The sequence below is a fragment of the Elgaria multicarinata genome, chromosome 1 (genome assembly GCF_023053635.1).
Source record: "Elgaria multicarinata webbii isolate HBS135686 ecotype San Diego chromosome 1, rElgMul1.1.pri, whole genome shotgun sequence".
Lineage (NCBI taxonomy): Eukaryota > Metazoa > Chordata > Lepidosauria > Squamata > Anguidae > Elgaria > Elgaria multicarinata.
Window position 1 is genome coordinate 219,661,657 of NC_086171.1, and position 17,627 is coordinate 219,679,283.

A 17,627-nucleotide genomic window follows, 5' to 3' on the forward strand; every position below is an offset into this window, starting at 1 on the left:
TGTGGGCAAGATCGGGCGAGGGCTAGCCGTGGGGGGGGGGGGTGTAGGGGAAGCAACCGATGGGGAGGGGGCTGTGCCCTCCCTGCCCGCCTTGTCCACGGCCCAGGACTGCCTTTCGGGCCAGCGGGGGAGCCCAGGGGCTGAATGCGACGGCAACTGGCCAAAGGCAGGCGGCGGCCGGAAAAAAGAGGAGTACACACAACTGGCATAAAAGGAGAACGCGTGTATTAAAGAGGCGGCGCCCCCGGGACTCTGGGGCGGCGGCTGCTGCTGGGCGGCTGGCGCCAGGATCCCCTTGGCTCCACAGCGCGCCCCGCTCCGGCTGCTGGGCGGACGTCGCCTCGGGCGGGGCTCCGGAATCAGTCGGCCACCTTGATGGTCGCGAAGGTTTTGATGTCTGGGATTTTGTCACAGGAGAAATTGATGAGGAGCTGCTTGGTCCCGCTCTTGCTGGGGGTGATCTCGAAGTGGACGCGGGAGCTCTGCTTGGCCTGCAGCGGCGGCGCCCTGAGCAGGATGGGGGCAAGGGGAGGCTGGTCAGCCGAGAGCGCGCGGCAGGGGCTGCGCAGGAGCCGCCCCTCCCTGCTCCCAGGAGGCGCTCCGCGGCGCGCACCGGGCGTGCCACCGACCCCCGCCAATCTAGTGCGCGCGCGCGCCCTCCGGCTCTCTCTTTCTCCCAGGGTGCTGGGTTATCAGGCACAGGACACGGCAGGCCGAAGGGGCGGCTCAGTCACTGGCCCTGTGGGTTGGTGGCCCCATATTTATGATGCTACTCTTGTGTAAAAGGCTCACTGCAAGAGCAGCTGTTGCTCAGCATGCAGAAGGGCCAAACTGCCAGAGCGAGGCCGGCCAAGGCCTGGGGTGGGGGCGGGGGCGGGGGCTAGTTATTGCTGCTGCCGGCCAGAACTGTCTCAAGGGCAAGAGGAAGCTGCTCGCTGAGCTTGGAGGCGTGTCCCAGGGCCCCCACCACACTTTTTAAAGGAGGTGCATAAGGTGAGGCAGGACGGCTATTTCCTGAATTATGCCAGAGCCCGAGTTGACGAGCGGATCGAGTGCAGGATCGGGCGGGGCGGGGGGACTTCCAGGGGGGGGGGGGACACACCTCCGACAGGCCCTGTGCAGCACCTCTGTCTTCACGGGCTCTCTTTTGTGGTAAGAAAAAAGACTGGCAAATCCGCGGGAAATGACAGGGTTGGATTGGGAGTGGAGGGCGCAGCGGCCCTGTGCCCTTCCAGGCCTGAAGCAGGGTGATGGCCTCATGGGGAGCACCTTTTGGCCTGGGATCCTGGGGGGGGGTGGGGGCAAGGAGAAGCTTCCTTGCCCGCCCGCCTCCCCCCCCCCCCCCGCATGCTGGGACCAGTGAGCTCAGTGTTGCCTACCGTGACTGGCAGCCTTACCTGGAGGCGGATGAAATTTGTGTGTGTGTGTGTCTTCCCTGATCATGCAAAGAGGGCGCTTGAGGGCTGTGAGGCCAAAAGGCAGGGCCACCACTAAGCTCCAGAGCACGGCGGTTCTGGAACATAGAAACTGGTTCTGCATGTCTTCACCAGAAGCCGGTGCAGCACAGCACTGAAGGGCTCCCCTTCCTATTCCTGGAGTAGTTTTTAAACTGCTTAAAAAGGAGCTTCATCACACAAGGGGAAATTGCGATTGAGTGCCGTCACTTTTCCGCCTGTGCATTGGTCCCTCATTATTTTCTCTTTTGAAACAGGAAGTAAACAATGTGCACATGGCCCATTCAGTAGGCTGTTTTGATCCCGCAGCTTCTCCTGCACGTAGCAGGAGGCAACTTCCGCCTTTAAAAATAAGTCAGACTTTCTGGGGTGTTTTTTTGTCACCGTTGTGAGAGGGACCCGTGAAAATCCATGAATGCCCAGTAATGAGCGTGCAATAAAATGCTCTTACGATGGAGCTCATAATATACGAACGTTTAAGGGTACTTTAAAGGACACAAAGCTCGCCTGCGGCATTTGGGGAGCCTTGTGGGCACCTGCTTCCTGCCGGCCAAACGCACCTCTTCACAGGGAGGCCCCTGGCCACCGAGCAGTCTGTTGCCTGCGTTGGGAGCCGCCTTGGAGATGGCATCCTCCAAAGGTGGGGCATGAATCCTTACCATCGATCCACTCAACACGCGGCATGTGGCGAGGACAAGGGAGGTCGGCCTGGCCGCGGGGCACAATGGCTCCTGTCGTGGATGCGCCGCTCCGGGGGCCCTGCTGCGTCAGCTGTGCTTGAGCAGTCAGAAAGCCCAATGCCCAGGGCAGGGCCCCTGGAAGCGGAGGGGCCCCGTCCCATTTTCTCCATCCATGGCCTGGGGGGGGGGGAAGAGGGGAGCCTCCCCCATGCAGGAGCGCCACCCGCTGCCCACCCGGCCGGGGGCTCCCGGCACTTACTCTATCCTGAGTTTGTTGGCCAGCAAGTCGCTGCCTTCCGCCAGCACCACGCAGTCCTTCACCTCTTTGTCCAGGGGGTTGGTGAAGGCCACCTCCACTTTCACTGCCTGGCCCAGCTTCGCCTGCCCCAGCACCTGCCCAGAGCAATGTCTCGGTTGAGCCCCAGCCCCTTCCTAGGCTGGGGGGAGGGGGGAACGAGGAGGGGTGCGGTCTGCAGAGGCCTTTCCAGGCATGGGGCTCCCTGGCTGGCAGGGCCAGGCTGACCCGCTCACACCTCTCTCCCACCTGAGTGGCTCCATGCCGGCCAGGGCTGCTCCTGTCCCTCTGCACTCGGAGCTCCGACTCCAGTGGCGCTGAGGGCGTTTCCCGGCCTTGCCAGTGCCATGGATCCTGCCCGGTCTGGTGGGGCTGGGGAGGACAAGAGTGTGGCTGTGCAGGGCTGCCTACCTTCAGGGTGACCGTGGGGTTGTCCAGGGTGATGTCTCTTTCCACCACTGCTTCACTGCCCTCTTCTATCTGGCAGAAGGCAGTCGCTCGAATCATGTTATCTGCAGTCAGGTGTTGCTGGTACTCCTCATACGAGATCTTGATAGGAAATGCTTTTTCTGGAAGAAAAGCCATGGCGGAGAGAATGACGTCCGGAGGCGGATGTGTGCACAGGGGCTTGGCAAAGCTTGCAAAGGTTTCTCTCTTTCAGGTGGGCGCCAGTCACGTCGCTCTAGGGGAGAAGGGCCACAGGGGGTCCAGGCAGGATCAGGCCCTCTTGGGACTCCCTGTTTGCAGTGGATCTCTTGCGCAGGAGGCACCTGTCTTTCTGAAGCTGAGCATTATTATTATTATTATTTATTTATATAGCACCATCGATGTACATGGTGCTGCACAGACCACACAGTAAAGAGCAGACCTGAGTCTGGCCAAAGCCTGGATGAGAGACTGCTTAGAATCATAGAACAGCAGAGTTGGAAGGGGCCTAAAAAGGCCATCGAGTCCAACCCCCTGCTCAAGGCAGGAATCCACCCTAAAGCATCCCTGGCAGATGCTTGTCCAGCTGCCTCTTAAGGCCTCTAGTGTGGGAGAGGCCACAACCTCCCTAGGTCGCACTGCTCTAACAGTCAGCCCACAACCTCATTGTCGCACTGCTCTAACAGTCAGGAAGTTTTTCCTGATGCCTCCCCCAGACAGGGCTGCAATACATGATTTATATCTCTTGTGCCATTCATGCCCCTGGCAGTTTAGGAACAGGCACCATCAGGCCTCTGCTCCAAGGAGCTTACTCTGAAATCCGAGGGAGGGAGGAAAAAGAATGGCTTCGCCATCTTCAGTTCAGAGGCACATATGGCTGCAGGGGTGGGGTGGGGTGGAGGGCTTAGCTTAAGCAGGAATGATGCCCAGAGGGTTGGGCCAGAGGCCCTGCAGAAGAAGTGGGGCACTGCAAAATGGCGCTTGCTGCTCTGGCCCACCAGCCCCTCCCCACCCCTCCCTTCCTGTTCTTGCTGGCCCTGGGACTTTCCCCAGGCAAAGGCAGGGCTCCTCTTTCTAGATGCCTGGTCTCCTGCCAGTCTGTGACAGGGGACTTAGGTGTTTCCGCCCATTGCATCAGCCAGTTACATGCCTTCCAAGGGTGGGCACTTTGGATCCAAAGCACCCTCCCTCCCCCAGGTGTTCCAGACCTTTTGTGAACAGCATCAGGAGCGCCCCTGTCTCTGGCTGAAGCTTGGCGTTGCCAAATGTTGCTCCCCCACCCCCTGCCCTGTTCTGTGGCTTAACTGTCACCCCCTTGCCTGGCCCTGACAGCCCCCCTGCCCCCCCCCCCGCCCGGGATCTGGACTGGTGCAAAAGGGTTACCTTCTTTGGGGCCAAGAGTCACTGAGAGGGAGTCCTTCCAGACCTCGTGGATGGGCTTTCCGGTGTAGACGATGGACCAGGCCGTCATATTTGCCTTCAGGCTCTTGGCGGCAGAAGCCAGGTTGGTCAGCAGCAAGACCAAGTTGACGTCCTGGCCGACCTCTGGGGGCTGCTCCACTTTGAACTTCCCAGAGACTTTGGGCTTTTCCGCTGTGGGCTGATTGGCTGCTGTGCCACTCAGCTCATTCAGATGGAGCTTTGCACGAGCCTTTTGAAACACGACCCTTTCCTTCTCAGAGCCTGAAAGAGATGGAACCGGGTGGCAAAATCCAGGCGAGCCACCTGACTGAAATGCGGCAGGCCCCTGAGCCACCACAGGAGTCAAGGGGTTGGGGGAACCCCTCCCTCCCATCTTCCCTTCCTCTCATCCTTCCTCTGGGGCTGCCCCTAGGCCAGTGGAAACGGTGGGCTCTGTGGGCCATCAAGCTATGCGCGTTCTGACAGGGCGGTGGAGGGTTGACAGGGCCGGTGGCTCCTTGCTCAGGCCAAGCTCGCATGGACGGATGCCGACACTCCCATTGGCCGTGGCTGCGAGTGCCGACCTGCCCCAGGCAAGCTACCTGGGCAAGCCAACAGGCTGCCTGCAAGCACGGTCAGCCGCCCCTGGGCCTGTCTGCCTGGGTCTCCTTCTGCCTGGCCCCCGCTCCTGCCCTGCCCCGAACCTCCAGCTGGCCTCAGCTGCAGACACCACGGTGGAAGGGGTGTCCCAACACTCCCCTTTAAAGAGAAACCCTCCCAGTCCACGGGCTTTACCTTCGGCATACTTGTAATCGCTAGTGACATCTTGGCGAGCGTAGCTGCCCACGGCCTTTGTGCTGGTGAACTGGCCAACGGACTTGGTTTCAGAGTAGATAATCTTCTTCTGTCCTGTTGCGGGGTCGTGCATCCAGGTCCTCCGGTCAGCATTGACCTCCGCAAAGACGAACGGGGTGTCGTACTCCAGGTCCACATCTCCCTCTTTGATGGCTGTCAGTGAAGCCGGGCCGCACTGGAATATGCCTGGGGGGAGTCAGAGCAAAGGCAACAGGCGCCCGGTGCACTGGGTTAGGGAAACCAAGGAGTACGGTTGCCCACATTGCATACAGAAAGGGCCAGATGGGGTGTGTGTGTGTGTGTGTGTGTGTGTGTGTGTGTGTGTTGGGCAGGAATCAGGTTTTGTCATGTTGAGGACTGGCAAGAGAGTGTGCAAATTCACGCACTGCACATTTAATGCTTGGGACTGATGGTGATGCCCATGACTTAGGCGCCTTTAAAAGGGCTAGAAACATCCCTGGCAGACAACCCCACTTGATGCCTGCTGGCCCTTTAGCAACCACTGCTCAGATGTATGTTGCTTCTGGACGTGGAAGCTTCATTTCGATATTGTGGCAAATAATCCTTGCAGAATGCGTCCTCCATGGATGTGTGCAATCACAGACCACGGCAACAAACTCTGTTCTCCAAACACTGCTCCATATATAGCCAAAAGAGCACAAGAGGGTGGGGAGTCCCTTGAGGTCTGCAGAAGAGCTCAGAATCTTAAGGAAAAGACCCCTCTGTGGGGTGGGGTGGGGGAGAGACACCAGAAAACAGCTCCGTGAGGACTGGGTGGGTTCAGAGAGTGCACAGTGCTGGCCGTTGCGGGGGGGGGGGGGCAGGGACCAGAAAACTCTGGGGAGGAGGAATGGAGCTCCACAGTGCAACCTTTTGTTTCAGGGTCGACTTGTGCGAGTCGCCTACACTCTGGCAATGAATCCCGAACATCCTTTGTTTGACCCATTGGTCCCCTAGCTTTCTTCCCCTGTGGAATTCCAGGCCAGGGAGGTGGAGTTCCCAGGCGGTCCCCCTCCAGGCTCTGGCTGGCCACAGACCAATGGCTTCCTGCAGGGGGCGCATCCCAGCCTGTCAGGCTTATGTGTCAGGTGCAGAAAGATGCTCTTTGGTCTGCCCTGAATCGACCGCCAGTCCATTTCCTGGGTGGCCTCCAGGCCACATATGATTTCCATGATATCCCTTAGTTGTCCTTTCACTACACCAAAAGCTTCAAGTGCTTTTAGCCTTTCCTACCTGGGAAGGTGGTCCTACCGCGCCCCCATCACTTTTGTTGCTATTTTCTGCACATGTTCCAGCCACCCTTTCTGAAGTGTCCTTTGCTGAGATGGAGCAGCCAGAACTGTTCACAGGATCCCAAATGCGGCCGCTCCGTAGAATTGTGTAAGGGACAAAATTGGCAGCTTTCCTTCTGGCCCCTTTCCCAACGATCCCCAACATGGGATTCACCGTCTTCACCACTGCTGCACTTTGGGTCGACGTTTCCACGTAGCTCTCCAATGCAACCCCAAGACCTCTTTCCTGTTCAGTCGCCAGCAGCTCAGAACCACCAGCGCATATGTGAAGTTGGGATATTTTTGCATCGCTTTGGCGCTGATGGAGGCTTCCCTCTTGGTACAACTAGCAGCCAAGAGAGGAGAAATTTTCCTCAGGTCTGCGGCAAGCAGGGGAAGGGTTAAGCTCTCCCTCCAAGCAGACAGGCGTCATCATCATCATCATCATCATCATCATCATGCCACCAAGGTCACATCTTGTTTGGCCTGAGGTTGTTGCCCTATTTGCAGAGACCTTTGGGGGCTCTTCGCTGTCTTCCGGGGTTTTCACCATGCTGAATAATTTGGTGGCATCCACAGACTGCTGCCCCCTGGCTCCCCCCCTAATTCCAGGGCATTTATGAATAAGTGAAACACCCCCCCCCAAGTAAGACCTTTGGGGGACCCCAGTGCTTACATTGTGAGAAGGGCATTTTAACCCATGGAGGGGTGTGTGGAATCTGAAGCCCTCCGGAGGTTGCTGAACTGTAACTCTCCCCCCCTCCCAGCCCTGACCATTGGCCATATTGGCTGAGGCTGATGGGAGTTGGAGTGCAACAATATCTGGGAAGTCACACGTGTGCCACCTACGATTTAATCCATTACCAACCCATAAAAGCAGCATTAGAAGAAACTTCCTAACAGCAAGAGTGCTTTGACAGAGGGACAGACGACCTTAGGAGGGGGTGGGGGATCTTTTTGGCTGGAGGTGTTCAAGCAGAGGCTGGATGGGGTCTGAACTGAACAAGAGGCTGGATTAGATGACCTCCAAGTTCCCACCCAACTCTAATGTTCTGTGATTGAGGCAAAGCCAAGTGCACCCACATGCACCCCACCCACCCCGCAGCTGTCAGCTTTTCACCTGTACTTCTTTCTTGTGGAGTTGAATCCAAAATTTGCCACCCGTTGAACGTGGAGCCAAGGTCATTGCGGGCAAACCAGCTTTCATTCCAGACGTGGAAGTTCCTGCAAGCAAGAGCCAAGAGACCTCCTGTGAGGGTCTGCCATGAGACCAGGGTGGATCATGGCTCCAGCCCTCTTCTCCTCGCCCAGTTTCTCCAGAGGAGCCAGGGGCAGGGCGGGCTTCCAGGCACACCCGCAGCCAACCCCGTCTCCCTGGGCTTGCTCTGCCTGGCAGCACTCACTGCTGCAGGGAAGATGACAGAGGCAGCGGTTGTGCCACCACGTGATGTGAGCATCGGCCTGCACGTGGACCTCTTTGCATGTACCCATAAGAAGGCGATGGGAGAAGGAAGCCAAATCAGCTGCATTGGGGTTTGGGGAAAATGCCGTCTCTCTGCAGAAGAAGTGAAACGCCCCCACAACACTGCCATGTTGAGGAAAGATGCAGAGCTGTCACAAAGAAGGCAAACAGAGGGGAAGCGTCCTGTGCAAAAAATGCCTGGAAAGGCCCGTGCAGAGGCACGGAAAGGCCACTCTGAACGAGCTGATCCTTCATTGCCAGGGTGGGGGACACAGGAGGGGTGGAGGAGTTGGGAGACCATGGTGAGACAACAACAGAGCATTGGGGAGGGAACAGCCATGGAGAAGTGGGCTGGGGAAGAACTGAGGGGCCCATTTTGCCAGGGGTGGGAACCTCCGGCCAGCGCGGCGATGCCTCCCTCTCCATCTGCCTCCTGATCTGTCTGAGATGCGGCTGGCCGATATGAGCACGTGACAACCCTGGGCTTTCTGAAAAGGGGGAGAGTCAGGAGGACTCACCAGACGCTGTCTCCGGACATCTGCAGAGGGTTCCCTGAGGGATCGTAGTAGACATCCACGGTCAGGTTCTTGTTTGTGTCATGGGCAGAGTTGAAGTTGGAGATCATGCGGGTGGGAATCCCAAGGCATCGGAGGACTGGGGAGGGGGGAGAGAGAGAGAGAGAATGAGAATGTGGGGCGTTGTCGGCACCAGCATTGATCTGGCCTCTTCCTCAGCCAGCGCTTCTCTCTGGGATCCCTTTTGCTGACTCCTCCTCTAAGCCAGAGCTTGGAGCAAATGCCGCCTGGTCAGGTGGTTGCACTGGGGAACGAGCCACCTGGTCACGCTTGATTCTCTGGCCCAGAGATCCTGGGTAGCTTTTCTGTCTCCTCAGCAGGACAAGGCACTGGCCAGTTCAGCCACCTCAACAGCCCTGCTCCTTGCCCTATTGGACAGCCCTCCCCCCACCACGCTGCCTTGCCAGTGGGATGGGGAATGTGACCCAGGAAGCGGCCAGTCGCAGCCAAGTGCGATGGGGCACCTGCCTTCCTCCCGCCCGCCTCCTCTCTAACTCCTGATCAAAAGTGGCTGGAAGCGAGGTGAAGCGAATGCAGCTTTTGTGGCCTCTCCAAGCCCCACATTTCTGCCACCAGGTGACCCAGCAGGCCATGGGGGCTTCCTCCCGCCTGCCTGCCTGCTTCCTGCTTTCAGGCAGCAGCTCCAAGGACTGGCTCTTTGGGTTTGCCTCCCCTGGTGGGACAGGCCACACCAGGAACCCCCTAGAGGAGGCTCTGTGGTCCTTCCCTGCCCTGTGCAAGTCTGAGCATGCTGGGAGGGGGCGTGTGTGAGAGACTCTCAGGGCGAGCAAGAGACTCACGTTCCAGAGTGCTCTTGGCATCCTAACTCTCCATCCATGCATCAATTCTCCCTTGGACTAAATATGGGTCACCTGCCCATGGTTTGGCTGTGAACTGGATGCAGCAAGGCCTGTGAGCCACCCGCTGCCTGGCCTTCCAGGGCGGCCCGCAGGGCGCTTGTTTGTTTGAAACATTTCTTGGCTGCCTTTCAGGGCAGAGGCCCTCACAAGGCGGCTTACAACAATGCATAAAATATTAAAAGCAATAAAAGCAAGATCACAAAAATAGCAATTGAAACAATAAGATGAACAATAAAACTAGTAGGAACAACAATAGCAGCAATAACAGTACATTCATCATGGGAAGGCCATGGTGAAACGGCGTGTTTTTCAGGCCTTCTTGAAAGCCTGCAAGGGTGGTGCATGGAACAAGCTTCCTGTGATGGAAGTTTGTTCCAGAGGTTTGGGGCTGCTGCAGAGACGGCTCTCTCCTGCACGGACACCCACCCACCCACTTCACAGGTGGGCAAATGAGAAGGAGTGCAGGCAGGCCGATATGGGTGAAGGTGGCCCTTCTAGTAGCCTGGTCCCAAACAGTTTAGAGCTTTAAAGGTTAGAAACCAGCACTTTGAATTGGGCTCAGAAGCACACCAGTAACCAGTAACCAGCTGGCACAAGACAGGCATCATATGATCAAATCGCCTCCCTCTCTGGCAGCCGCGTTCTGCACCAGTTCGAGTTTCTGAGCCATCTTCAAAGGCAGCCCCACGTAAAGTGCATTGCAGTAGTCGAGCCTGGCCATGACTAGTGTATGGATAACGGAGGCAAGAGCCATCTCCCCAGTTAGCTCAGAGTCCAGGAAGGCTCCCAGGCTGCGCACATCAGCTTTCAGGGAGTGCAACCCCTCATCTAAGAGCAGTTGTAAACCTCCATCCGAAGTAGCCGGTTCCGCTACCCACCGTGTCTCCGTCACACCTGGCTCCCGCAAGCCCCTTGCCCCAGGCCCCCCTCTGGCAGTGAGCAGGCACAGCAGGCCTCCTGGCCCTCCCAAGGAGCCATACCTGCAGTCAGGACTCCTGCAAAGACCCAGCACTGCCCATACCGGACCGGCTTGAATCCGGACTGCTTCCACTTCCGCAAGATGTCCACGCTGCCGGTCCAGCTGCTGGGGTTTTCCCCACCACTGTAACTGCCGCTCCAGTTGCCCTGCAGCACGCCATTGTCATCATTGCTGTTGACCTGGGAACAAGCCACCAAATGCAACGCTGAGGCCAATGGAGGCCATCCCAGGCCACCCCTGCCTTTGTTTCCTGTGCGGCCAGCGAGCGCTGTGCCCTTCATGGGGCGTGTGCAAATCTAGACATTTTCTCACCCCGGAAATGCCATGCTTCTGGAGGGACCACATTTCCCAAGCACAAAACCTGCTCCAGCTTATCTCATTCCCCCAAGGGGATGGGTGCCCAGATGCACAACCCCATGCAGATGTTGAGGGAGGGGGGAGCAGGGAGCCTTGGCAAGGGGGCGCGTTTCCTTCTCCCCACTCCCAATACCAGCCCCCATTGTGGTCAGTTTCATCTCCTCCTGCAAAGTGGGAGAAAAGCTGCCTGAAAGGAATGTGTGTGTGTGTGTGTGTGTGTGTGTGTGTGTGTGTGTGTGTGTGTGTGTGTGTGTGTGTGTGTGGTAGTGGTGGCGGGAGGGGAGAGCAAGTACATTTGTGGAACATGACCCCTCTATTTCATAGTAGCCCTCTTTTTAATGTGCCCAGTTGGCCTGAGGCTCTCACGGACTGGCCCGGGTCCTGTGGCCTGCTGCTCTTGCCCCCCTGCTGTGTCGCCTGAGAGGGGACCCTTCCACAAACTGCCAGGAGCGGAAACTCTTCACAACCTCAGAAGAATCCTGAGGCTGGATCAGGCCCAAGAGGGTCCAGCTGGTCCAAATCTCCATTCCCAGAGTGGGCATCTGGATGTCTCAGTGGGAAGCCCACCAGCAGGGCCCTTCAAGTCTTGCTTGGGGAAAGTCCACAAAACCCACGTACTTCTGTGGCATCCAATACAGAGCCCAACCCCCCATCCCCCTGCGATACTGGGGTGGGGGAGAGGAAGAATAGGAGCTGCTCTTGCCTGCCTCCTGCCCAGGGATGCCCACCGACCCTCCATGGGTGGAAAGGGTGAATCGGGCGAGGAGCCTTTCCTTACCATGGCGCTGAGCACCCGGCCAACATATTTAGGGTCATTTCGGCGACGCAAGTCGCCAGCTGAGTCCTTGCGGTGGTTCAAGCTCCGATCCAGTATGGAAAGGCAGATATTCAGAATGTCGTCTTGAAACTGTTGGCAGGAGAAGACAGAAGAAGCGAAAGGCCCTCCTCGTTCTGCCACCAGCACCACCGTTTTGACACAGAGGACTTCCTAAAGTGGCGTTGTAGTGTGACCGGGCAGGGGTCCCCGCCTCCCCAGGTGAGATGCTGTCTTCTGGGCTTGAGAGCAGGCATCTGCTGATCCAGGTGCCAGATGGGTGGGTCTTCCTCTTGGGGCGTGGTCCCAGAAAAACCTCCCCAAAGCGGTTTCACACCGAGACTGGGCAGTGCCTCCCTCCCCATTTCCCATGTCTGAAAGGTCGGCTTGGGAGTTTACATGCAGACCCTCCTACAGTGGGCCATTGAGGGTCCCCAGCCCCATTCCCTTTTTCTTCCTGGTCAATGAGTCAGGAGGGATTATTTTATATTGCACCCTGTATTTCTTGGAGTTGCACCAGGCTCAAAGGAGAGCATGCAAGAGCACACAGCTTCAGCCCCCCCACCCCCGCACGGTCCCCCGCCAACTTGGTAAATTTGAAAAAAAAATGTGGGGAAGCAGGGCCAGGGAGAGGATGGCCAATGAGGGAAGTTCTGCTGAGACGTCATTGGAGGTGCGCGTAGGGCGGCGTTGGGGGGGGGCAGCTCAGCTTGGGGATTTCTGAATTGGGTGGGGGGTTGTTTTCAACCCCCCTCACCCTTCTCTCAAAGCCTTCCTGGCTTGAAATCGCCCCCCCCCCCCGGACATTTACCTGGCCAAAGTTCCATCCAAAATGAGAGATACGGTTTGCACTGCCCACAAAGACCACGCCGAACTCTGAGAGAACGTATTCCTCACGCTCCGCGTTGTTGGCCATGAACACGTCATCACCTGGAAGCCAAACGACAGGCCGGTGCTGTGGGGGTCATGGGGATGGGGGGGCTAAGGCTGCCTCTGCCTCCTCCTCAAGGCCTCCTTGGGACAAGCGCTGTGCCACAAGCCCATAGGGAACCCCGTCCGCCCCCGCCTGGCCCGGTGCCTCCTGTCTCCTTCGTGTTGCATTTGTTGGTGTTCTTTTACAAAGAAGACACCCTTTGGGAGTCAAGTGCCCCCCCCCTGCACTCCAGCACATTCAAGAAGAAGATTTGGGGGAAGGATGGCTGTGCCGGGGTCTGGGGGACCTGGCTGGAGAGCGGAGGAGAGAGGTTCGGGGGCTGGTTACTGCTGAGTCTGACTTCCCATCTTCCTTTTCCAAGTGTGAATGGGGGAAATGGTGCTGGAACAAGGCCTCTGGAGTCCATGGCAGGGTCCAAACCTGGGTGAGGGGATGAGGGTGGGGGTGTCCCACTGACTCCTGCTCTGATGGGAGGGAGGGAGGGAGGGAGGGAGGGAGGGGCTACAGCAGGTGTGTAGGACACCTGGCGCTGCAGGTTAAACTCATCGTCCATCCAGCCCAGGGTGGCTTCCTGTTCCCTGTCCGGAAGTTCACTGGCAGATCATCTCCCCTGAGGGGCAGCTGCCCTCCAGGCTCGAAGGAAGAGAGAAGCCTTTCTCCTGACCTGAGACCTCCCCCCTCCCCTGCCTTTCCAGGGGAGCTTCCAGGCACTGAACCTCCGCTTCTGCCGCTGACCTGAGCTGCTCCCAGTAGCTCTGCAGCAGTGCCTGAGGAAGACACAAGCCCCCCCTGTGGCAGCAGAGCCCCCCGTCTTGTGGGGGGTGGGGGTGTCAGCCTGGGCTCCTGGCTGCTGCTGCTGGTTCCTCCTTTCCAGCGGCATCGCAGCTGCCACTTGCCTTTATCGTGCTTTCCTTGCCCCGCAGCTGAGAGCACATGGGGGGAGGGGGAGGGGGGGAGAAGCAGCTTTCTTACCTAAACTGCTGCCCCATGTCCAGCTCTCCCCATCGCCCATCGCCCACCACCCTGGCCCCCACGCCACAGAGTCCGCAGTGACACTGGAGCCTGCCGCAGGGTCTGGGGCGATCACGTTCTGAACAGCCTCGCTGACATTGGCTCATGGGACGTGTTTTGTACCTGACAGCCACGGGTTAAAGACCATGACGAAAGTGCCCAGGTGGGTGCTGCTGGCGCTGGTGCGCTTGTGGCCCAGACGGTAGCGCCCGATGGCGGCCTTTGCTGGGCTGGAAATGGTGATGGTCATGGAGCCCGAAGTGGCTGAGACCTGGACTGCGCTCCACGATCCACTGCTTGGAGTGCTGGAGACGCCAAACTCCACCTGCGTCTGTGCCTGCAGAGCAGCGGTCGACCCTGGGGAGGAAGAAGAGCAGGCGGTTCCCTCTGCAGGCCAAGGCCAGCCAGCTCTGGAGCAGCCCTTGCTCTGCCTCACGCCCACCCCCGTCAAGAGGGCCTTGTGTGCTTGGGCGCCCCCTGTTTGCCCAGGTATTGGGGTGGCCCCCCAGCTGCGCCACTGCTCCGTGGACGTTGCTGCCAGAGCTGCATCCTGGGTTTTGAGGGGGGAGCTGAAGAAGGGGGGCGGGGAAGGGGGGACCCTTTTTTCCTTGGAAGGGAGAAGAAAGGGAACGTGGTGGACCTACCTGTATGTGCAGTGAAGGTGATGCTCTCGTTGCCTCTGTTGAAGGGCAGGGTGATGGTGAAGCCTTGTCCTCGCCGCACCACCAGCTCTGAGCCAGGGTACTGGTTGGTGTGGTGTGCACTGGCGTTCTCCTCCCGTCTCCAGTTGATATTTGCCCCTGTTGGGTGAAGAGGGGGGGATGGGCCCACTCAGACCGTGGCCATGCATGCCGGACTCTGCCCGCGCATGCAGTGCGATCCCAGCAGCGTCTTCGCCCAGAGCTCCTTCACCTTGCCTACACCAGCTGAGATCGCCAGCCAAGCGAGGACGGCTTTTCCTGTGGCCTCTCCCCTCGCTGACCCTTGGACCCCACAGGCTGCTTAGGGAGACCAGCCGCTGACTCAGATTGGTGGTGCAGGAAGTGGCTTTGACACCCAACATGGCTGCGTTCTACATCCCCACAAACATAGCCTGAGGGTTTGGGGGCAGACGCAGAGTCCTTCTCCTAGAGACCCCCTTCACAGCCACAAAGGCTTGCCAGCAGTGCAGACAGAGTGCAAACGATCCACCCTTCTGCCCCCCCCCAAACCAGTGATCTTGGAGGGCCCTCTGAGCTCCCCCACCCCAGGCCCCACAGAAGCCTGCCTTGAATTCTGAACTGGCTTTGCTTGTGCTTCTTGGAGGGGCTAGATGTGCTCAGAGGAGGGCAATGAGGATGATCAGGGGTCTGGAAACAAAGCCCTATGAAGAGAGACTGAAAGAACTGGGCAGGTTTAGCCTGGACAAGAGGAGATTGAGGAGAGACATGATAGCACTCTTCAAATACTTGAAAGGTTGTGACACAGAGGAGGGCCAGGATCTCTTCTCGATCCTCCCAGAGTGCAGGACACGGAATAACGGGCTCAAGTTACAGGAAGCCAGATTCCGAGTGGACATCAGGAAAAACTTCCTGGCTGTTAGAGCAGTACGAGAATGGAACCAGTTACCTAGGGAGGTGGTGGGCTCTCCCACACTAGAGGCATTCAAGAGGCAGCTGGACAACCACCTGCCAGGATCTCTTCTCGATCCTCCCAGAGTGCAGGACACGGAATAACTGGCTCAAGTTAAAGGAAGCCAGATTCCAGCTGGACATCAGGAAAAACTTCCTGACTGTTAGAGCAGTACGACAATGGAATCAGTTACCTAGGGGGTTGTGGTCTCTCCCACACTAGAGGCCTTCAAGAGGCAGCTGGACAACCCTCTGTCAGGGATGCTTTAGGGTGGATTCCTGCATTGAGCAGGGGGTTGGACTTGATGGTCTTATAGGCCCCTTCCAACTCTGCTATTCTATGATTCTATGTCACTCACACCCCCATGGCACAAAGTGTGGGCACTTCCCCTCCTGGGGGCCAAAGCCAAGCGCCAGTGGGATGGTCTGTTCATACACGGACACTCCTGACACACTCCAACGCTTCCCACAGGAATCTACTGCTGCTCCTGATTTTATGTCTGGCCGTGTACACAGGCCCCTGAGAAGCCATATGGCCAATGCCAAATTATAGGCAAGGGCCAAATATCATTTTTTAAAATGTATTTATTTATTATATTTCTATGCTGCCTAAGAGCGGACTCTCTCTCCAGTTATAACCATGAGCAGAAGCAGCTCACGGGGCTGTGATCTCAGACTTGGGTGGAGCAGCCTCCCGCCAACACTGGGCCGCTGGGGATGGAGGACCCAGAACGAGAAGGGGGTGTTCACCAGCACGAGTGACACGTATATTGATACACGTGAAGAGAGGCAGGCCAGGCAGAGCGCTTTCCCAGCAGCCTCTAGCAAGAGGGCACCTGGGATATTCTGGACTCTGTCAAACCTGGCTAGGGCTTCCACCCCTACCCTGGAGCGGTCTGTATCCTGCACGCTGCAGTCTCACCCTGCACTGGAGCTGTGTCTACCTGGCTTCCTCAGGAGGAGCTCAGCGCACGCCCCTCCTTGGACCCTGGGGTTGGGCCCAGGTTGGGCTGTACACAGGAGGAGGAGCGGCCCAGAGGCACCAGCCCAGCCGGGCCCAACAAACGCTGGCTTGTTTGCAGGTGCTGCTGCGCGCCACCTCCCCTGTGTAATTCTGGCTCTTCTCATGGGGAAAAGGTGACACTCCCCACCGGCACAGTCTTCTGCTGCCCGCCAGGAACAGCGTATCCTGGGGAAAGGGCAGCCCCAGCTCACCCGCCAAGAGGCAGCTGGGGAGAAAGCCCGGCTCGTCGGAAGCGGTGGCTGGGGGCTGGTTTCCTGTAACTGTCACTCTTGAGATGGGCTCTTCGCCAGCCACGGTCGCCACATGCAGGCGCCTGGGGCTTGCCGGAGCCACTGGGCAGAGCAAGGAGAATGTGGAGGTGCTCCGGGCTTGTCTGGAGCGAGGGAGGCCCTAGAGAGAGCCCTGGGCTGGGGCTGTTTGGGAACCCCCACCCCCCACCCTCATCCTTCCATCCATCTCGCCCAGTCTTGTCCAGTCTTGACAGGTAGCAGCGTCTCTCCCTCCCTGCGAGGTTCCAGGCAGGATCCTCTCCCAGTCCCACCTGGGCAGGCCACTGGCGGGGGATCAAACCGGGGACCTTGTGCATGCAAGGGGCCTGGGACTTTGCCCAGAGCCACACCTGCCCCCCCCCCGGCCCCCTCCAGCCTGGGCTTCCCTCCCGATCCCCAGTGAGCCAGGCCCCACTTGGCTCCCTCCACAGATTGTCCCCATCTCTCTTGACCCGCTCTGTCAAGCAGACTGCCCCCCCCAGACCAGGGGTGGGGGCCCTGTGCCCCAGATGTTGTTGGACTGCAGCTCCCATCAGCCCCAGCCAGCTTGGCCAATGCTCAGGGATGATAGGAGCTGGACTGCAATAACAGGTTCCCATGGGGCAGTGGGAAAGACCCACTGGGACCAGTGTTGCGAGCTGGGTGTGGGGCTGGACACGCAAGGATCGGCAGCCCATCCGAGTGGCGCAGAGGGAGCCTGTGAGGGAACACAGCCCCACGGCCTGCTGGTTTCCCAAAGGCCCCTCTGCTTCCCCGCCCACCCTCCAAGCCAGCTGCGTGCCGTGCCGGCCCCTTGGGCTCACCAGCCATGATCGCTCCCTCTGCCTTGCTTTCTCGGCCCACGGCTCTTTGGGTCCTCTGGACTGCTGGCTCTGATCGAATGGAGCTCAGGAGGACTTGGGAGCCCTCTTATATAGAGCCAGAGGAGCCTCCCTCCCTCCCTGTCTCCCTCCCTGCCTCCTCCTCCTGCTGCCCAGCCCAGGAGGTGGGTGAGGTTCACGGGTCACACTGACAGTGCCGGTGTCGTAACCTTTCCTGACAGGCGGCTGTTTTGTCAGCTCTGCCCCTGTGCAAGAGGAGACAGAAGCCAGGGCAGGGGAGACATCAGCCGGGCGGCTCTTCACTCCCAGGAAGCTGATGACTGAGGTGCTGCTGAGAAACTTTGCACACAGGGAGTCACTTCCAGCCATGAGGGAAGGGAGCTTGAGTCAGCAAGTTCCACGGGTAATCTTTCTCCTATTACTTGCACAGGCAACCGATGGGCAAAGAGGCCTTCCGTGGGCCCCATTCAACCCTCGGGTGCCTGGAAGGGGCAATGCAGCACCTCCATGGGGGCTGAGAGGCTCTGGA

The 17,627-nt window shown here is 58.5% G+C and overlaps 1 protein-coding gene across 1 annotated transcript; it reads right to left on the reverse strand.

The window, feature by feature from the left end:
• Positions 1-312: 312 nt before the first annotated feature.
• LOC134413344 (protein-glutamine gamma-glutamyltransferase E-like) lies at positions 313-17,142 on the reverse strand. The gene is made up of 13 exons (XM_063147528.1): positions 17,081-17,142; positions 14,019-14,174; positions 13,498-13,731; positions 12,241-12,359; positions 11,394-11,522; positions 10,260-10,437; positions 8,363-8,498; positions 7,503-7,606; positions 5,052-5,297; positions 4,239-4,538; positions 2,841-2,998; positions 2,394-2,527; positions 313-507 (listed from the first exon to the last, which is right to left on the reverse strand). The coding sequence occupies exons 1-13, from the start codon at positions 17,085-17,087 to the stop codon at positions 360-362; spliced, it is 2,049 nt and encodes a 682-aa protein (XP_063003598.1). The 5' UTR covers positions 17,088-17,142; the 3' UTR covers positions 313-359.
• Positions 17,143-17,627: the final 485 nt, after the last annotated feature.